Source organism: Xenopus laevis, chromosome 7L, assembly GCF_017654675.1.
Source record: "Xenopus laevis strain J_2021 chromosome 7L, Xenopus_laevis_v10.1, whole genome shotgun sequence".
Taxonomy (NCBI): domain Eukaryota; kingdom Metazoa; phylum Chordata; class Amphibia; order Anura; family Pipidae; genus Xenopus; species Xenopus laevis.
In genome coordinates this window covers 34028775-34049231 of record NC_054383.1, presented here as the reverse complement: position 1 = coordinate 34049231, position 20457 = coordinate 34028775, and the positions used below count along the sequence as shown (strand labels likewise).

Sequence of the window (20457 nt, the reverse complement as noted above, 5' to 3'; positions counted from 1 at the left end):
ATGGCCGGTAAAAATAAAACTACTTTGATATGTCTGAAATGAATTCTCTTCCTTTGGTTTTTAGGTCCTTTTAGAGGGGTGCAGAAGTGTGGAATTAGACTGCTGGGATGGAGATGATGGCATGCCTATTATTTATCACGGACATACACTAACTACAAAAATTCCCTTTAAGGTATGTGTGTCAGTCTACAATCAAACATCTGTCTCCAGAATATCTAAGCAAACCTCCCTTAATGACTGATGTGTTTTCTTAGGATTAATTCAAAAATTCTCTTTCTAGAAACTGCACAGAAACGTTCATTTAGAAGCTACTCTTTTTTGTCTGTGTCCATTTTCAGGCCTCATTCATCTACTTTAAAGAAGAACTAAAGCTTAACTAAAGAAGTAGCTAGAAATGTTGTACATTATTTTTTGTGCTTCTGTACCAGCCCAAGGCAACCACAGCCCTTTAGCAGTAAAGATCTGTGTCTACAAAGATGCCCCAGTAGCTCCCCATCTTCTTTTCTGCTGATTCACTGCACATGCTCACTTACTGAGCTTAGGAACCCACTCACAATATACAGTACACATAGAATAGAAATGTCACAATATAAGGCTGATTAATCAGTCCTGTAGCATCAGCTTATATTACAGACAAGGAAAGCGAGAACCGCTCCGACTCACCGCAAGTTGATTGTAAAGCAGCCGGCATAATAAATCCAAGTTCGGGTGCTGGAAAATTCGGCGTCCCAAGCCGTAAACGATAAGGATGAGTAGAGGAGAACAATTCCGCACACCAGGCCGTTCAGTAAAAGTTGAAAATCTTTATTAAATCATGGTTAAAAATACACGCTGTATCTTGCGCTTGACGCGTTTCGGGCTCAGCTGCCCTTAATCATAAGCATAGAGACACGGTGAAAATCCCAACTTAAATAGCTAATACCCACAGTGACCCCTAATGGTCAAAAAAGGTTAATAAATTACAAAACATCTAAAAAGTATCTAAAAAGTATCTGTTTAGTGAAACATGAAACAATTATGATACATATATAAATACATTATGATTAGCCACTCAAATTAAACATATATTACAGACAAACCTAATTTTCTGCTTGATCATTTGTGACGACCCCAAAGCTCAGCTTCTCAACAGCTGCTCAGAGCCAACTGAGCATTTGAGTGTCGCAGACACTTTCCAAGATGGTGATCCCCAGGCCCGGATTTGCGGCATGCCGCCCAGCGCATTATGGGGACGTTTGCATCCCCGTTCAACTACACCAGCTGCGCCGGTGTTTTTTCGCCGGCGCGCTGGGAGGGTGGGCGCTAGGACCGCGTGGCCGCCTGGTCGGACTGGTGCTGGTGCTGGTGATCCCCTGTGACAAGTTTGAAGTCCTGGATCATTGCTGCTATTGACAAGCTGAAAGTTTAGGCTAGTGCAATAAAATATGGTATTTTTAATAATATCCATTTTAGGGTTTAATTCTCCAGTGCAGGTGTTATTAAAAGTATCTAAAACTATTGATTGACATCTTCTGACTGACTTAATAGTATCTAAGCTCCAAATCAATTAATCAATTTATTAATGTATTGCTTTTTTTCACAGACACAGGCATTGGATCTGTTATCCGGCAACCTGTCTGGAAAGTTCCGGATTACAGGAAGGCCATCTACCATAGACTCAATTTTATCCAAATAATCCAGATTTTTATAAACTCATCTTTTTTTCTGTAATAATAAAACAGTACCTCGTACTTGATCCAAACTAAGATATTATTAATCCTTATTGAAGGCAAAACCAGCCTATTTTTTTTATGTTTTAATAATTTAGTAGTAGACTTAAAAGGAAAGATCTGTTTTCTGGAAAAACCCTATGTCCCAAGCATTCTAGATGACAGATCCCATAATTCATAAATTATTGTTGACAGAGTAAAGGATATAAGACATACATAATAATGAAGAAGGTACAAAGAAACCAACACCAACCAAAATGTGTTGCTTAGTTGTGCAGGGGCCCAACACAGCTCAGCAGTAAAATTACGAACACACTGGGCGACCATATTTGTATGTTTTTTCCCAGCTATAGAATACATTAGAATGAAGTGTACCTGGAGCTATTTCTTCTTTTTCTATTACTTATTACATGTATGGGATTTGTTAAAGGTATGGAGATCCAGATTAATGAAAGATCCCTTATCCTGAAAACCCCAGGCCCCAAACATTATGGATGTTTTTTTTACAAACAGTCTGTTAAAAAATCATTTACACATTAAATAAACCCAGTAGGATTGTTTGCCTCCAATAAGAATTAAGTACGGATCAAGAACAAGGTACTTTTTTATTATTACAAAGAAAAAGGCAATTGTTATTATTTGTCTAAAATGGAGTCTATGAGAGATGGTCTTCCCGTAATTTGGAGCTTTTTGGATAATGGATTTCGGGAGAACAAATCCCATACCTGTATATTACAAACAAAGCATACCTTCTGTAACATTTTATCAACAACTCACCTAAGTTTATGGTGAACATTTTCTGTTTTTTTTTCACTTGTGTCTTAGGATGTCATTGAAGCTATTGACCGAAGTGCATTTATTACCTCCGAAATGCCAATCGTACTGTCCATAGAAAACCATTGCTCACTGCCGCAGCAGCGTAAAATGGCAGATATATTTAAGGTATCTGGAATTAATACTACTTATATCACACTAAATTGTTTCAGTAAAGAGTATGAGACTTAGAGAATGGCATGGGGATTAGTCTGGGTGGATCAAATAGGAGGTCTTGATTTATAAATCTGAAATGTAGGGATGCTTGATGGTATAAATGTACATAAGACATTATTCAAGTCACAGTGTATAATAATTCTGCCATGACAAAATAAACAACTTTTAATGTTCTGTTTCAGAGTGTCTTTGGTGAAAAACTGGTGACAAAGTTTCTGTTTGAAAGTGACTTCTCGGATGATCCTATGCTGCCTTCTCCGTGGCAATTGAGAAATAAAGTACTTTTGAAAAATAAAAAGCTGAAAGCACATCAAACGCCGGTGGATATATTAAAGCAAAAGGTGATGCACAGATGCATTTCCTACAGCGTACATTGCATACAATATTTATAGAATCATCCTTTTTTTCATCTTACAGTATGAGATTTCTGTCTGTTTTAGTGGTTTGGATGATTCATCCACAAGCTGTGAATTTGATTCCAATGAATTGTTTCTAGATCACTAGAAATCACATCATATACAAGTTTGCTACAAATTTCCGCGTTTTGCCAGCGGCGAAAATTTTTCACAAACCCATGTAAAAAAAAAACACATACGTCATTTTGTCCTTCCACATCAACCAAAGGGATCGGAGCCTTCCCATTGTCTATATATGCACATAAATATATTATATGGTTTATTCATTTTAATGTGGAATACAAAGCATCCAGATATCTGTTGGTGGTCAGATTTATTGTTAGTTGTGCCTGTGTTTGTACACTAGTAGTAATATATAAACTATAGATAGTACTTTTTGATTAAATAGCAACATATTGTAGTAGTAGATACTATTACCAGTGTACCAGAGGTAATGTCACAAATCTCAGGCATGTTTTTAAGAAATTGGAAACATGGATGCCCTTTTTTCTATCGAAAAAGCAGTAGTAGCTTAGTGGATAGGAGGTTCTCTAACAAGGTGCCATAAATAAAATTTTGTACGATAAAATATTTGCTACTAAAAAGTTTTGCAAAATTGTTTTGCTGTTTCAATAATTTTTCTCCAGTTTCACAAATTTTTCGGCAAAGCGAAACAGTACAGATTCGCTCATCACTATAGATCACCTGTAATGATATTGACTAAAATAAATTCTTATTGATAAGCAAAGACATAAGAGCATGTTGTTGTCCGTTGTAGTATTTGTCCTTTTATTTTAGTACATGAACATAAATACAATTCTATAATATCCATTCTAGATACTTCAGCAAATGTTATATTTTGTCCATTATAGGCACATCAGCTGGCGAGCATGCAAGCACAAGCAAGTAATGGCAGCCAATTGGTGAGCCCTAGCGCAAACAATGAAGAAGAAGAAGACGAAGAAGATGAGTATGATTATGACTACGAGTCTCTTTCAGATGGTAAGACATACATGTATACACACACATATACATAAGGGGCATTATTGTAATGGATGTTTGTTTATCTAGTGTCATTAGCAGGTTGTGCTGACCAACATTTTTTTGTACTTTTTCTGTAAAAAAAAATATGGGTTTTGTCTCTCCTAATGTGCCTACATTTTGTCATTATTATGAAAGGATTACTACTTGTGAATAAAACTGAAAGTAGAGAAAAGGGTTATGGGATAGTGATAGCTTCACAAGTTACTATGCATATATATAAAAGAATCTATAGATGACATTTACGAAAAAATCCTAGACCAAGGGTCCCCAACCTTTTTTACCCGTGAGCCACATTCAAATGTAAAAAGTTGGGAGGCAACACAAGCATGAAAAGTTCTTGGGGTGCTAAATGAGGGCTGTGATTGGCCATTTTGTTGCCCCTATGTGGACTGGCAGCCTATAGGAGGTTCTGTTTGACAGTACACATGGTTTTTATACAACTAAAACTTGCCTCCATGCCAGGAATTGAAATAAAAGCACCTGCTTTGAGGCCACTGGGAGCAACATCCAAGGGGTTGGTAAGCAACATGTTGCTCACGAGCCACTGGTTGGGGACCACTGTCCTAGACTGTGGGTGCTCCAAAATGGAAACAATTGAGAGCATTCTGCATAGCAGGTCCCATGCCTGTACTACAGGTCTCATTTACAAGTGGAAGTGCAGTGTGCAAAGTGTGATACACCATTGTTTTTACAATGCATTGTACGTTACATTGGATTGTGCGTTACTGCGACCCATCATAATTGAAGAGCATCTTGACAAATTGGATGCAGTTGAGTTTGTCAGAGTTGGAATTGCATCATTTCCCGTGCTCACTGTTATTATGATGTTGGCACATGACTCACTGCCTTCAAGTCTGATGCAGCCCACAGTGGGAACCCATCCGCTACTGCCAACTTGAATGTGGCAGTATCTTCAGTGAGTTCCTGCATCAACAGGTGAACTAGCACGTGATTCAAAAGAATACCTGTATGAATGGTATCAATGTGCAAGCTGCGTCCATACTATGTTACTATGTTACTATGGCTAAAGTAAGAGACCTGACGAAGTTGAGATATTTCAGAACCATAACTAAGCTGGAGCTGATATCTGATTGGAAGTCTAAGGGAACAACGTCACCATCTACAGGCTACTTTGAGACCCTTCAAGTCTAGATCCATGTGCTGGTTTTAAAGGGGGTCTTTATGGAAGACTGATAATTATCAACAATGCAATTTCTTTCATGGAATACAAAAGAAATACATATAGATTGCACCTTCCTTTCCATGGTTCTGATTTCTGCCGTGATATTTCCATCTCGTGCCACTCACATCAATGAAATAACTCAAAAAATTCAGGTCAGGAAAAAACTTGATAAAATCAAGCAAGAACTCAAATCGTACGAATCTTTCGGACTTTATTTCCAAATCACGCAATTTATTTGGGTTATCGCCCAAAAACCCTGAATTTTTTGAGTTATTTCATTAATAAATAAGATAAAATCGTGGATGGGAGTTTGGTTGGCCTTGGTTTAATAAAAATATGAAACAAATTTGAGTTTTAGTAAATAACCCCCATAGTGTGGGCTAAACCCTGAGCAGGCCACAAAAGGTTCAAATTGGTATAGGGACATTGACTTATACATGACCTTGACAGGTTTGAGATGCCTGGTTTTTGGATTCAGGCTTTTTGCAGCATCGGGGTATAATAAATCTAAAAAAAAAATAGTTTTTTTCCATGAAATTAGTTTTTAACCCAAAAGGCCTGAACAGAAAACAATTAAGATTTAGTCAATAACCCCCTTTGTGTAGCCTTAAGAAGCCCTCCAAGGTTTTGGTATCTCCTTCTACACAATGGACATGGGAGAACTTTAGGCTACGTAGCCATGGTTTCCAAAAGGCAACCCTCCTCGCAATTACTAATTACAAATATCAGTAGGTAATTATTAGGATGAACGTATTGTAGTGGAACTCATACATCACTCAGCTGCTAGTTTATAAGTTAAACTTCACAACGAGACCAAACACTTTCTTACTGAGTGGATTGAAACACTGTACAGATAGGGAGAAAAAACAGTGACCACAATCCCATCTAATGTGGGTATGCATATTAGCACTTCTGGGAAACAAATACCCTTTACTCCATATTTAGATACTGAAAAATCCATGAAGCTACAATAATTTAGAGCCCAGTAGTATGTGGTTTCATAATACGTTTTATTTCCTGGGTTATATGTGAGCTTAAGTAGCTAAATGATTAGTGATGGGCGAATTTCTCCAGTTTCGCTTTGACGAAAAATTCCAGCGAAATTCGCGAAACTACGAATTTTGACTCGGGCGACAATTCCGACGCGGGCGACAACTCTGACACTGGCGACAATTCCAACACCCATTAAAGTCAGTGGGCGCCTAGAATTGTCGCCGACATCAGAATTGTCGCAGGCGTCAAAAATACTTTGACCCCGACGTCAAATTTCGTTGGCGAATTTTAGTGGCAATTTCGTGAATGTATTAGTCGGGGTTGAAATGCGGGAATTGTCCACGAATTCGCGCCTGCCAAATAAATTCGCCCATCACTATAAATGATAGTAGAAATTGCCATTTAGCTATGACAGTGAGCTGAGATGCATGTGCTACAGCCCTTCTATTTATTTTCTAGTTTGCCTTATAACTGCTTTAACGCTGACATTTTCCTTCAGATCCAATTAGAAATTCATAATGACTACTGTTTGTTTTGTATTGTGACTTTCTCTGATTGCTTCTTTGACTCTTTTCCTGTAGCTGATGTCCTTAATGCTTCCCCTGCTCCTAACAGCCAGGAAGGTAAAGGCCATTTGAATGGATTGTGGAACTGCATGGATTTATTCACTTCTAATAATGAACTTCACAACAATACAACAATGTTGGAGTGTGCGGCTGCTTTACAGCCTTAATCATTTGCTGCTGCATGTGTGTGTCTACTCATTTCACATAGAGCTTTTGCATTAATGTTATATGTTTCTTCTTTACGCAAACACACCTTATATTTTTTTTAGAGAAGATTTTTATTTTACACTACTTGACTTTTTTTGGTTAATGGTCACAGATGGAACATCTTGCTACTATATGCTTGCTTTCTATCATATTGAGCTGCTCGTGCATGACACACAATAAAGAGCTTGTTATCTAAGTGCTTTGAGGGTAAATCCTTGGGGTTAATATATCCCGCAGGAGAGTTAACTAGGCACAGACAGCTAATTAAGAATCTGGCAAGAAAACAACAGAGTGACTTTTACACAGACTGCAATTACATTAGTTTTATACATAGCTTCCCAGCTCACTTTCTTAGCCTGCAGGAAACAAATATGCAGTCTGATATATACTCTGTAAATCAAGTATCAGATTAAAAATGCTATTTATCAATACACATAAACATATTTCAAACGATTCATTGTAATGACACTGCTTCTCAGAAGAAGATAATGGTTAAAGAGGTGGTTCACATTTCAGTTAACTTTGGCCTTGATTTTTTGGAGTTATTTGCCTTCAATTTCTGACTCTTTCTAGTTTTCAAATGGGGGTCACTGACCCCATCTTAAATTATCTTTCTATTCAGACACTCTCCTATTCATATTCCAGTCTCTTATTCAAATCAGTGCAGGGTTGCTATGGTAATTTGGTCCCTAGTAAGGATGAGTGAATGTTTTTACCGTGTTTCGACGCGTAAATGACGCCCATAGACTTCAATGGGAGAAAAAAATGTTGCATCAAAAAAAAAAAGTTCAGCAAGTTTTTGGCGAAACGGGTTAAATTCGCCCTTCCTTCCCTAACAACCATATTGCAAACTAGAAAGCTGCTGAATAAAAATCTAAATAATTCAAAAACTACAAATAATAAAAAACTACAACTAATTGCAAATTGTCTCAAAATATCACTTTCTACATCATACTAAAAGTTAGTTTAAAGGTGAATAACCCCTTTAAAGGAAAACTATACCCCCAGAACAATGTAGCTCCCTATAAAAATATTGCATAAAACAGCTCATATGTAAAACTCTGCTTCATGTAAGTAAACTATTTTCATAATAATATACTTTTTTAGTAGTATGTGCCATTGGGTAATCATAAATTGAAAATTGCATTTTTAAAAAATAAGGACTGTCCCCTGGGATCGTAGGATTCACGGTGCACACAAACAAACCATACATGTTAGGTCACATAAGCCAATTAACAGACAGAGTTCTGTCTTTTGCTTCCACACTTCTTCCTGTTACAGTTAGAGTTGCAGTATTTCTGGTCAGGTGATCTCTGAGGCAGCACACAGACCATCACAAAATGGTGGCTCAAGGGAAATATTTACTTAAATATATATACCAGTTTGGTAAGATTTTTTTAATAAGCCACTTAATATGATATAAACTGTCTTAAATATTAATTTTGGGGGTAAAGTTTTCCTTTAAGTATAAGGTCCACAAAAACATGAAAGTCCCACTTCTGAGTGTTGCCTCAAACCTTAGTAAACCCAGTAAATGTCTACTGTTATTGTTCATATAATTTATACCATGACTTGCTGTACATAACATCCTGAAGATAGACTTTTCAAACCTAACAGCAGACTGTTTTCGGAGGGGTTTTTGGAAATGGTAATTTCTTGGTTTAATAATTATGCTCCATTGTGCTAAGGAAAACAGTTCCATCTTTATCAAGTCTTAAAGACATTGCTGTTTGCATCTGGCTGTCTGCTAATCGACTCTCTTGTAAAAAGACTGTTGTGGAGTTTACAAGGGATGCTAGAGCCAGAGATTTGTCAGACATCGGCACAGGACCCAGTGTGAAGATAAATCCTGTTTATCTTGTGTTGCTCAACTCAGAATACCTTTATTGCAGATAATATCCTTGATGAGCGATCTGAAACTAAAATCAACAGCGACAAACTGCAGTTTGAATACAATGAGGAAGCTCCGAAGAGAATCAAAAAGACAGATGGCATCAGCATTAACACTAAAGGAAAGGTATTTAGCTTTCATTCAATTGCCCTACTTTTATTTGGCTCACAAGAGCTCCCAGCAGGTCTCGCTGGCATTGATTCTGGCAAAGAACCGCAAAACTGACTATTATAAATAAAAAACAAGTGTATGTTTCATCTGTAGACGGTGTTAATAAACTGTAACTGTGCCCTAGGTCTATGACATGGAGTTGGGTGAAGAGTTCTATCTTCCACAAAACAAAAAAGAGAGCAGACAAATTGCCCCCGAACTGTCAGACCTTATTATCTATTGCCAAGCTGTCAAATTTCCTGGTAAGTAAAGTTTCCTTTTGTTCTCTTTGGTTCTGCTCTTATTTTCTAGGCCACAAAGAGCAACACTTCATCCTAATCTCTCATTGAATAACAATATGCAGTGACATGACAGTTGTAGGCAATTATCAAACGTTGTGTCACGATCGGCACCCAAATTACACAACCAATGCTAGGCTCCCTGGTCTTGGCTCTTGCTTCCGCCTTTAACAGCCGCCTTTCACCTGGGGAGGAGCCCTTGGCTAATTGGATGCCGCCAGGTCTTATTAAGAGAGGAGCCAAGCTAAGGGTTCTGTACGAGCAGAGGGGCACGATTGTTAGCAAAGTCCTTTGGGCAGAAGGTCACAGTTCAAGGAGCAGACAGAAAGCGTAGTCAAACCAGGCCGGGTCGGTGCAGGCAGAATACAAGTGGAGTCAGACAGGCAGAGGTCAAAGCCGGGAGATCAATCAAGAATGGTCAAACAGGCACGGGTCGGAATACAGATATCAGAGTAGTCGGTTTACCAGGCAGAGGTCAGGATCACGGAAGTCAGATTAGTCAGGCAGGCAGGGGTCAAAACAGGAATCAGATATCAGGAACAGACAGAAATAGCACCCAGGAACTCTAAGAGATGAACCTAACAACGGGCAGTGATCTTACAATAGTTTAAATAGTTTAAATTTCGCGCCAAGCAAGAAGGATCAACACGGCGGCGTCCCCGGCGGCCCACTAGACCACCAGGGTGAGTGTTTCTCACACGTTGTTTGTAAGGCTAGTGGCATGCAGGCATTTTTACCAGCACTGCCTTCTGGGAGAGAACAGTTGTGATCAAAATTCCCATGTCACTGCTGCTAATTTAGCTGAATGAGAAGTGACATGTGTGAGGAGCATGGAATGGTGACAGTTGGACCTCCACTCAAAAATGTTCTAACACTTTCCATCTTTGCCTTGGGTGCAAGAATTCCTTGTCCCAACACAGGGCTCAGGCTGTGTTTTACACTTTGAAGGGGTGGTTTACCTTTAAGTTTATTTTAGTATCTTATAGAACTTAGCAATTGTTCTTCATTATTTTTTATAGTGTTTGAATTATTTGTCTTCCTCTTCTACATATCTTCAGCTTTCAAATGGGGGTCACTGACCCCTGTAGACAAAAAAACACAGCTCACTTACAGTTTTATTGTTATTGCTATAGATGTGGGACCTGTTATCCAAAATGACGTGGGGGTTTCAGGATAATTTGGATCTTCATACCTTAAGTCTACTATAAAATCATTTAAACATTAAATCCAGTAGGATGATTCTGCCTCCAGTAAAGATTAATTATATCTTAGTTTGGATCAAGTACAAGGTACTGTTTTATTATTACAGTGAAAAAGAAAATACATTTGAAAACATTGGGATTATTTGGATAAAATTGAGTCTACAGTAGATGGCCTTCCCATAATTTGGAGCATTCTGGATAACTGATCCCATACCTGTACTTTCTATTCCTTATCTTCGTATTTCTTCCCTCTGCTATTCATATTCCAGTCTCCCGTTCAAAACATTGTCTGGTTGCTAAGGTAAACAAGACTCTAGCAACCAGAAAGCTGCTGAAATTCCAAAATACAAACTTGCTGAACAATAAACAAAATAACTGAAAAACCCAAAGAAATGTAACCCAGTTGCAAACTGACTCAAAATATCATCATACTAAAAGTTAATTTAAAGGTAACGAACCCTTTAAGGATCATCTTTCTACACAGTCAGTTCCTAGAACACTGTATAAACCTGATAAAGATGGAAAGGATACATTTGCAGTACAGAATTTTGCATTTTGTCATGATTTGCCAAAGGCCATTGAAAAATCTTCTCCCTGGGCTGCATTTTTTGGTTCATTAAATCTTTATTTTATTGGAACAGGCCTTACAACATTAAACCCATGTGGGTCTGGCAGAGGAAAGGAAAGAAAAAGCAGGAAGTCCATTTTTGGCAACAACCCCGGCAGAACCAGTCCTGGGGAACCGACAGCACTTGCCAAAACATCTGGAAAAGGTAATGATTTTATATTCATTTCTGATTTAATAACCTGACTGGGGCTGTATTACATGATGTATGACATCTCTTCTGATGAGCTCATGTTAAGACCACGTCCAGTCACCCAAATCCCACCTCATTTGTCTATAGAACAAATTCTTGTGGGAATAATCATAAAACACGCCTCATAATTACTAACCGGATTTTGAAGCCTCATTAGGTTTAAATTCTCATCAGATTCCAACTACGGACTATATTCATTCTTGTCGGGCATCGGCGTTATGAAATAAGGTTTCTGATCAGAATATGCAAAGGCTGAGATATACAGCAACCAAATTCTAGGAAGGAAGTCACATTTTGCTTCAAAGTTTTCTGTTTTCATGGAGTACACTATAAACTGATATTTAGCCACAACCAACACATAGGCCAACATTATGGGGGTTATTTACTAAGCCTCGAATTTTTCTGGTCTGCCTTTTTGGGACAAAAACTCTGTCGAGGTCCTGTATAAGTCAATGGGAGGCAGGTTATTTATTAAACCTCAAATGTTTCTGGTTGGGCTTTTTGGGGCAAAAACTTTCATGGAAAAAAAATTAATTTATTTTTAGATTTATTATACCCTGATGCAAAAAGCCTGAATCAGAAAATCCACCATCTCAGACCTGTCAAGGTCATGTATAAGTCAATGGTAGATGTCCCTATACCAATTTGAAGATATTGTGGTCTGCCCTGGGTTTAGCCCAATAATCCAATAAATGTGGGGTTTTCTGGAAAAAGCTAAAAAAAAATGTGAGCGATTCGGGAGAAAAGCCTAAAAAAATGATTTGATTAGGGGTTTATAGAGTTTTTTTACAGATCCGATTAATTTGAGTATTTTATTAATACATAAGGCAAAATCGGGGGGATGGGAGTTTGGCCGAGCTTTTTTTTATTGAAACAATGAGCAACAATCGTATTTTAGTACATAACACCTTAGATGTTCCATATCCCAGTTTGAAGATATTGGGGCTCATTTATAAACAGTGGGCAAATTTTCTCCTGGGCAGTAACCCATGGCAACCAATCAGATGATTGCTTTCAGCGCTCAACCTGCAGATGGCTGAAAAAAGCTAATCACTGATTGGTTGCTATGAGTTACTGCCCAGGTGCAAATTTGCCCACTGTTTATAAATGAGCCCCACTGTGGTCTGCACTGGGTTTAGCCCAAATATCCAATAAATTCAGGGTTTTCGGCCAAAAATCCCAAAAAAATCTAGCAATTCGGGAGAAAAGTCTGAAGAAATTGTGCAATCTGATTAATTTGAGTTATTTTATTAATAAATAAGGCAAAATCTGGGATATGAGTTTGGTCAAGCTTTTTTTTTTACTGAAACAATGAGAAAAAATTGGATTTTAGTAAATAACCACCTATGCTGCACATACTCAATGATAAATGAAATCTAGAATCTCCCCCAATTATATGTCTATTGTTATTTTACCTTTAACTAATGACTCTTTTAATAAAGAAATTGTGTTGTATTTGTAGGTACCAATGAAACACGGCAGAGCTGGGAAGAGCCGTGTTCTCCTCCCTTTAACCCCAGCACCTCAATCAGTGCAATAATCAGGACACCCAGGTGTTACCATATCTCTTCCCTGAATGAGAATGCCACCAAGCGTTTGTGCCGAAGGTATTCTCAGAAACTCATCCAGCATACTGCGTATCAGCTGCTCCGAACATACCCTGCTGCCACTCGGATAGACTCTTCCAACCCACATCCTCTTATTTTCTGGCTTCATGGTGTACAGCTGGTTGCTCTGAACTACCAAACTGATGGTAAGGCAATTAATTAAAAACCTACATATTATGGCAGATTAAAGGATATGATATTCAGCCAATGATATAGGAAATTTGCTAAAACGCCCCAAGCCTTTATTCCAATCCACCCATGACTGTACCTTAAGGACACCAAGTTGTTGGTTTTGCATTTCATAATAGGCTTAATTCATAGGTTGGGATGGGTGATAAAGATGTATAAAGCAGAGTGAATACAGTATATCAAATATCGATTTATTTATATGATTTAATTAGTGATGAGTGAATATGTCCCATTTTGCTTTGCCAAAATTCTATGAAGGTTTTTTTTTTTGCAGCCAAATTTTGCAATGGATTAACAAAAATATTCACTGGTTGCTAAATGCAGAATTTCGTGGCAAACCCATACCTGACAAAAAATGTTGATCATCACTAACTGAAGTGTATAAATGCATGAAATCGTAACTTTATAATGGCAGAACACTACTAAGAGCAAAGCACATCGGCAGTCACATCTTGAGGTTGTCCTGTACAAAAAAGATCCTCAGCACCAAACGGGTCTCATCAAAACAGTCCTACCAAATACAGTGTCTGCCACTAATCATCTCCAATGGAGTTCCTTTGATGTGTTTCAAAAGGGGGCAGGGGGGCTGGTGTATTGGGAGGTTTAGTTCACCTTTAAGTAATCCCTTTGTAATCACTAAAACCATACGTTCAGTATAATTTTTATAAGAAAATAAAGTGAATACAATCTGTTTTTTTTTTTTGGTTTTGTATTTCAAATTCAAACAATTCTTCATGCCAGTTAAATAATTATGCCATTATGGGGAGGGGGGCATAAAAGGTAACCTAAACCCTTATAAATTATCCATATTTAGATGTTTGTTTCTTGTGGCTGAGATCCAACTAGTTCTGATGATGTCAGGAACATTATTTTGAGGTGGTTTGAGTCTTTTTCCCAGGATCTTAGAAATTAATGAAAACATGACTTGCCTTCCCATCTCTTGTTGTATCAGTAATGATAGTGGGGGGTGCACATCTGGCTTCACGGGGTAAATACAAAGTGCTGTAAATTCACATAATCGTATTCTTAAAGGAAACACAAACCTTATTTGCTGTATTGGTAATGTGTACATTGACTTTATTTTAGTAAACTCTTTTGACATACAATAGATTGTTGTGTATAATATATATAATTCTCCTATGTGAAATAGTTTCCTGTCTTCCATATTCCTTTTTATATGTTTACTTGATATCTTTTATATATGCAGCCTATGAAAATGTCATTTTAAAGGGGTTGTTCACAACTAGTTGTTTTCAGATAGATCACCAGAATTTAAGACCTTTTTCAACTACTTTCTATTTTCTACGTTTTTCGAAAATTGAAGGGTAAAGTGTCATTTTTCACCTTCTAAAGCAGCTCTAGGAGAGGGGCCGCCGACCCTGTAAACTGTTCTAAATTGATACATTTAGTTGATAGTTTTGTTATCTTTGTCCCTGCTGAGCAGAATCCCTGAGTTTCATTACAGACAGCTGTTGGAATTGATACAATAGTTGCTAATACTCCAGAGATGCTGCTGAGAAATGTATCAACTCAATGTAGCAAAATTGTAACAGTTCAGAATCTGCACCTGAATTACTGAGCTGCCAGACTCAAACACCAGAGCCAGGGACATTAAACTTAGATTTTGGAAAAATAGTGAAAAATAAATAATGGAAAGTATTTGAAAAAGTCTTTATTTCTGGGGAACAATCTGAAAACAACTGAACTGAAAAAAAGTGCTTGGAAGGTGAACATCCCCTTGAATGACTTTTTATCTAACTGTACCCTTCTTTTATCCAGATCTCCCCATGCATCTGAACACAGCCATGTTTGAAGCCAATGGTGGTTGTGGATATGTACTAAAGCCGCCTGTGCAATGGGATAGGACCTGCCCAATGTACCAGTTATTCTCGCCATTAGAACGAGATTTAGAAAATATGGAACCAGCAATATATTCTTTGACAGTAAGTCCTTCAAAAGACAAAGTCTGCCTGTTGTAACCAAGTTAACCACTCATGTAATAGTCCACTGTTTTTCATTGCATGTGATATGATCATGAGCCATAAAAAGCAATGTTTTGGTTTGTGTCGTGTGTTATTGATGTACTTTACATGAGATTCATTAAACAGAAACAAGAAATGTATCCATGTTGTCAAATGTAGAATTATTTGTCTTTCAGATAGTCTCAGGGCAAAATGTGTGTCCGAGTAACAGCTCAGGCAGCCCCTGCATTGAAATTGATGTCCTGGGCATGCCAGTGGACAGCTGCCATTTTCGAACCAAACCCATCCATCGCAATACCTTAAACCCTATGTGGAATGAGCAATTCTTATTCCGGATTTACTTTGAGGATCTTGTGTTTCTTCGGTTTGCTGTGGTAGAGAATAACAGTTCTGCTGTAACCGCTCAAAGAATTATCCATCTTAAAGCTTTAAAGAGAGGTAAATATGATATAGGTTCACCTTCAGATTTGTCATTTAGCACCACATCAAACAAACTTAAACTTTCAGGAATTATAGACTACTTGGATTCATCACAGACTGGCCCACAGAACTTACAAGACTCATGCAGATCTTTCTGAAAGCTTCTACATTACTAAAATACATTCTATTATGGCTAGTGATGGCCAAATGTATTTGCCAGGCGTGAATTTGCACCGAATTTTCGTGTTTCGCCACCGGCAAATAAATTCGCAAAACGACAGCAAAAATTTGCAGGTGGCAAAAAATTTTGGAAGCCCATCGGAAAAGTCGCTCGCGTCAAATCCGCTGCGCATCAACATTATTCAGACGCCCATCAAAATTGACGTGAGCATCAGAATTGAAGCGGGTGGCAAAATTGATGCGGGCGTCAAAATTAGCTTTTCGCTAATTTTTCAGCAAAGCAAAATGGGACAAATTCCCCCATCACTAATTATGGCTTGTGACCAGATTTGAGATAGCAATATTTGATGAGTGTAGTTGAAGAGGTTGTTCACCTTTAAATTAACTTTTAGTATGATGTGAAGAGTGGTATTCTGAGACGATTTGAAATCGGTTTTCATTGGTTTTTGAGTTATTTACATTTTTATTCAGCAGCTCTACAGTTCTGCAATTTCAGCAATCTGGTTGTTAGGGTCCAAACTACTCTAGCAACCATGAATTTGAATAAGAGACTGGAAGATGAATAGGAGAGGCCTGAATAGCAAGATGAGTAATACAAAGTAGCAATAACAATAAATGTGTACCATTTCTTATTAGGGATGCACCAAATCCATTATTTTGGATTTGGCCGAACCCCCGAATCCTTTGCAAAAGATTTGACCGAATACCGAACTGAATTCAAATACTAATTTGCATATTTGCCCTTTTTCAGCACGATTCGGGTTCGGCCAAATCCTTCTGCCCATCAGAACCGGATCTGAATCCTAATTTGCATATGCAAATTAGGGGTGGGGAAAACATTTGTATTTCTAGGAACGTTCCCCGCACTGCCTCAGCTTTGTAAAAGAATGCATCCAATCCTCCACGGGTACACCGCTATCCCGATATATACTTCAAATTTCCAAGAATGAGGAGAGCACTCATAGATAGCAATTTATGCTGTGATGTGTTTATTCAGGCTATTACACTCTAATAGCCTGAATAAACACATCACAGCATAAATCCTCATTCTTGGAAATTTGAGGGGAAAACATTGTTTACTTCCTTGCTTTTTGATAAAAGGTCACATGATTTCCCTCCCCATCCCTAATTTGCATATGCAAATTAGGGTTTAGATTCGGTTCTGTTGGGCAGAAGGATTTGCCCAAACCCAAATCCTGCTGAAAAAGGCCGAATCCCGAATTGAATCCTGGATTCAGTGTATCCCTATTTCTTATAACCTTTTCCATAGAGATACATAGGTGGTTTGTGTCCTAGGCCCATATGCTTTGTGGCATTTCATCTTATGTCAAGAAAAGAAAGATTAGAAACACTCTAGGAACTGAAAACTTTATTCTTTAAAACACTATACAAAGTTAAATGATCAGAAAGCATTTAGTTGACTCAGTTCTAGGGATGTAGCGAACGTCGGAAAAAAAGTTCGCGAACATATTCGCGAACTTGCGCAAAAATGCGAGCGGTTCGCGAACGGTTCGCGAACCCCATAGACTTCAATGGGAAGGCGAACTTTAACATCTAGAAAAGACATTTCTGGCCAGAAAAATGATTTTAAAGTTGTTTAAAGGGTGCAACGACCTGGACAGTGGCATGCCAGAGGGGGATCAAGGGCAAAAATGTATCTGAAAAATCTGCCTGTGTGTGCTTGGAAGAGATAGTGTAGGGGGAGAGCTGTTAGTGATTTCAGGGACAGATGATAGTAAGTTTGCTGGCTAGTAATCTGCTTGATACTGCTCTGTATTGGAGGGACAGAAGTCTGCAGGGATTTGAGGGACATTTTAGCTTAGGTAGCTTTGCTGGCTAGTAATCTACTGTTCTCTTTAAACAACTGCCATACGTTGACCTTGTAGGCATTGTTTGCCCAGTTTTTTTGGACGCAGCCACTGAAGCACAGTTGCCAGAAAAAATATGCCATATAAATGCTGAAAATAGTCATTTTTCGCCATTACGTAAAATATATTATGGCTGCTTGAAAAAAGTGACTCCGGTGTTTTTTCTGGAGACGGTAATATTATGGATATTTAGACAGAATGGGAACAAGGTCACACAGCTCGATGGCGGGTTGAAGAAAACAGTGTGCAAATAATGCCTACAAGGCCAACGTATACACTACTACAGCGGTGGATACGGATTACGTAAAATATATTATGGCTGCTTGAAAAAAGTGACTCCGGTGTTTTTTCTGGAGACGGTAATATTATGGATATTTAGACAGAATGGGAACAAGGTCACACAGCTCGATGGCGGGTTGAAGAAAACAGTGTGCAAATAATGCCTACAAGGCCAACGTATACACTACTACAGCGGTGGATACGGATTACGTAAAATATATTATGGCTGCTTGAAAAAAGTGACTCCGGTGTTTTTTCTGGAGACGGTAATATTATGGATATTTAGACAGAATGTGAACAAGGTCACACAGCTCGATGGCGGGTTGAAGAAAACAGTGTGCAAATAATGCCTACAGGGCAAATAATGCCTAAAAGGTCAACTTATACACTACTACAGCGGTAGTAAAATAAAAAAAAGTAAAATAAAAAAAAAATGAATATTAAAAAAAAAAAATTAAAGTTGGTGCTGCTGAACTACTAGGAGCAGCAGATTAGCACACCAGTCCCACTCCCCAACACTGCTAGACTAATAGCACTGGGCTCTTATAGTAGTAGTAGTAGTAGTAGTAAAACAACAAAAAATAAATAAAAGCAGTCCTTACAAGGACTACTGTTATTGCAGCAGTCAGCAGATGAGATCAGAAGCAGGACAGCTGCCCACTGCAGCTACATACAGAGCACTGCAGTAGAAGGTAGATTACTAGCCAGCAAAGCTACCTAAGCTTAAATGTCCCTCAAACCCCTGCAGACTTCTGTCCCTCCAATAACAGAGCAGTATCAAAACGATTACTAGCCAGCAAACTTTCAACTGTCCCTGAAATCACTAACAGGCAGCAGCTCTCTCCCTACACTATCTCTTCAGCACACACAGGCAGAGTGAAAAAACGCTGCAGGGCTTCGGTTTTTATAGGGAAGGGGAGTGGTCCAGGGGAGAGCTTCCTGATTGGCTGCCATGTACCTGCTGGTCTGGGGTGAGAGGGCAAAAAAAGCGCCAACAATGGCGAACCCAAAATGGCGAACGTCGCGCGACGTTCGCGAACTTCCGGCGAGCGCGAACACCCGATGTTCGCGCGAACAAGTTCGCCGGCGAACAGTTCGCGACATCTCTACTCAGTTCTCATGCACAACCATTAATCCAACCCGTAGAACTAAAAGAGTCATTTTAAACAGTGCTTCCAGCTCAGAATAACTGCAGCCAGAATGCACAGAAGAGCATTTAGTACTACAACTTCCTGAAAGAAAGGCTCAAGAAAAATGTATGTTTAATATTAAGTAAGTTCACAAAATCATTGAGACAACTTAGGAGTGCCAGTATTATCTACGCATGATCCGTAAGAACAGGGTATTAGCATGTTTGGTGTATTAAGTGGCTATGAGGCTGAGCATCAACATGAAATAAATCTGGGTAAGTGAGGTTTCAGGTGTGCAGTTACCAGTCACTACTCTTCACTCCTTCATACTTCACTTCACAATAGGATTTCTTGTAAGATAACACTAGTGGTCAGGTCGATGTAGATTATCACAGACGTAGGCAGGGAAGTTACCGAGTGTTAGGGAGAGTGTCAATAAATGTGTTTCCATCTTAACAAGCATAAAGACTACATATAAATATACAATTATGAATGTTATCATTTATCTTCTGTACTTTTCTTTGTTTCACCTGTATATCCCTTTAGGTTACAGACACCTTCAGCTGAGAAATTTACATAATGAGTCCTTAGAGGTTTCTACCTTATTTATAAACAGCAGGAGAATGGAAGAGATTCCTAATGGAAATACCTTACCCGCCTCCTTGGTAAGTGAAGTATATATTATTTGCATATGTTCTAACTGGCTAATTAACTTCCAATTCATACCAATTAATTTAATGAGTTGTTCTTGTAATGTTACATTATTAAGTGAGCAGCAGGTGTCCCTTGATACATGTCATAGATATGATATACAGGGGAAGTATTATTTCTAGAACCTACTCTGAGCTTTGGTACTAATGGAAAAGCCAAATTAATTTCTACATCTTTGAAGGGAGAAATACTTTGCTGCGTGTGAAGGAAGATGAAAAGTTACAGTGAGGAACACCTAGTCCTCTGACAATGGATGTCAATGTCCAGTGGCAATGTCACATGAGGCAATCCCGAATCCCAGGGGAATAACTAGATCCCCATCTCAGCAGGTTCTTCTGCCTGTAACAGCCACCTTTAACTTTGGGTGCAGACTTCAGCTACTCAAGCTCTACAAAGTCAGGAGAATACAGAGAATTCAAATGAGCAGAGAAAGTGTGCCAAATGCAAAACTCAGGGATGTAATCAGCAAGGGCAGATTTATAGCCATAAGAACCTGGGCCAGAACCGGATAAACAAATGCAGACTGAATTGTAAGTCAAACTCGATAACATGAAACAGGCCAAGGTCAAAACCAGGAGATTGATAGTAGGAACAGGGCAGGAATCAAGAGCTAGGAGTCAGGATACAGGTAGTATCAAGTAAAC

General features: G+C 38.5%; 1 protein-coding gene across 4 annotated transcripts in view; it reads left to right on the top strand.

Moving 5' to 3' along the window:
* LOC108696196 (1-phosphatidylinositol 4,5-bisphosphate phosphodiesterase epsilon-1) overlaps nt 1–20457 on the top strand; it is a 186907-nt gene that overhangs the window by 146885 nt on the left and 19565 nt on the right. For 3 of the 4 annotated variants that reach the window (XM_018225334.2, XM_041568759.1, XM_041568760.1), the window contains 12 exons: nt 65–172; nt 2535–2651; nt 2882–3040; nt 3967–4096; nt 6896–6937; nt 8980–9104; nt 9274–9391; nt 11271–11402; nt 12910–13200; nt 15023–15186; nt 15402–15663; nt 19649–19767. In XM_018225334.2, the coding sequence (XP_018080823.1) occupies nt 65–172; nt 2535–2651; nt 2882–3040; nt 3967–4096; nt 6896–6937; nt 8980–9104; nt 9274–9391; nt 11271–11402; nt 12910–13200; nt 15023–15186; nt 15402–15663; nt 19649–19767 (1767 nt within the window). The remainder of the gene's footprint in view (nt 1–64; nt 173–2534; nt 2652–2881; nt 3041–3966; nt 4097–6895; nt 6938–8979; nt 9105–9273; nt 9392–11270; nt 11403–12909; nt 13201–15022; nt 15187–15401; nt 15664–19648; nt 19768–20457) is intronic. The other variant, XM_018225335.2, reaches the window with a different exon arrangement.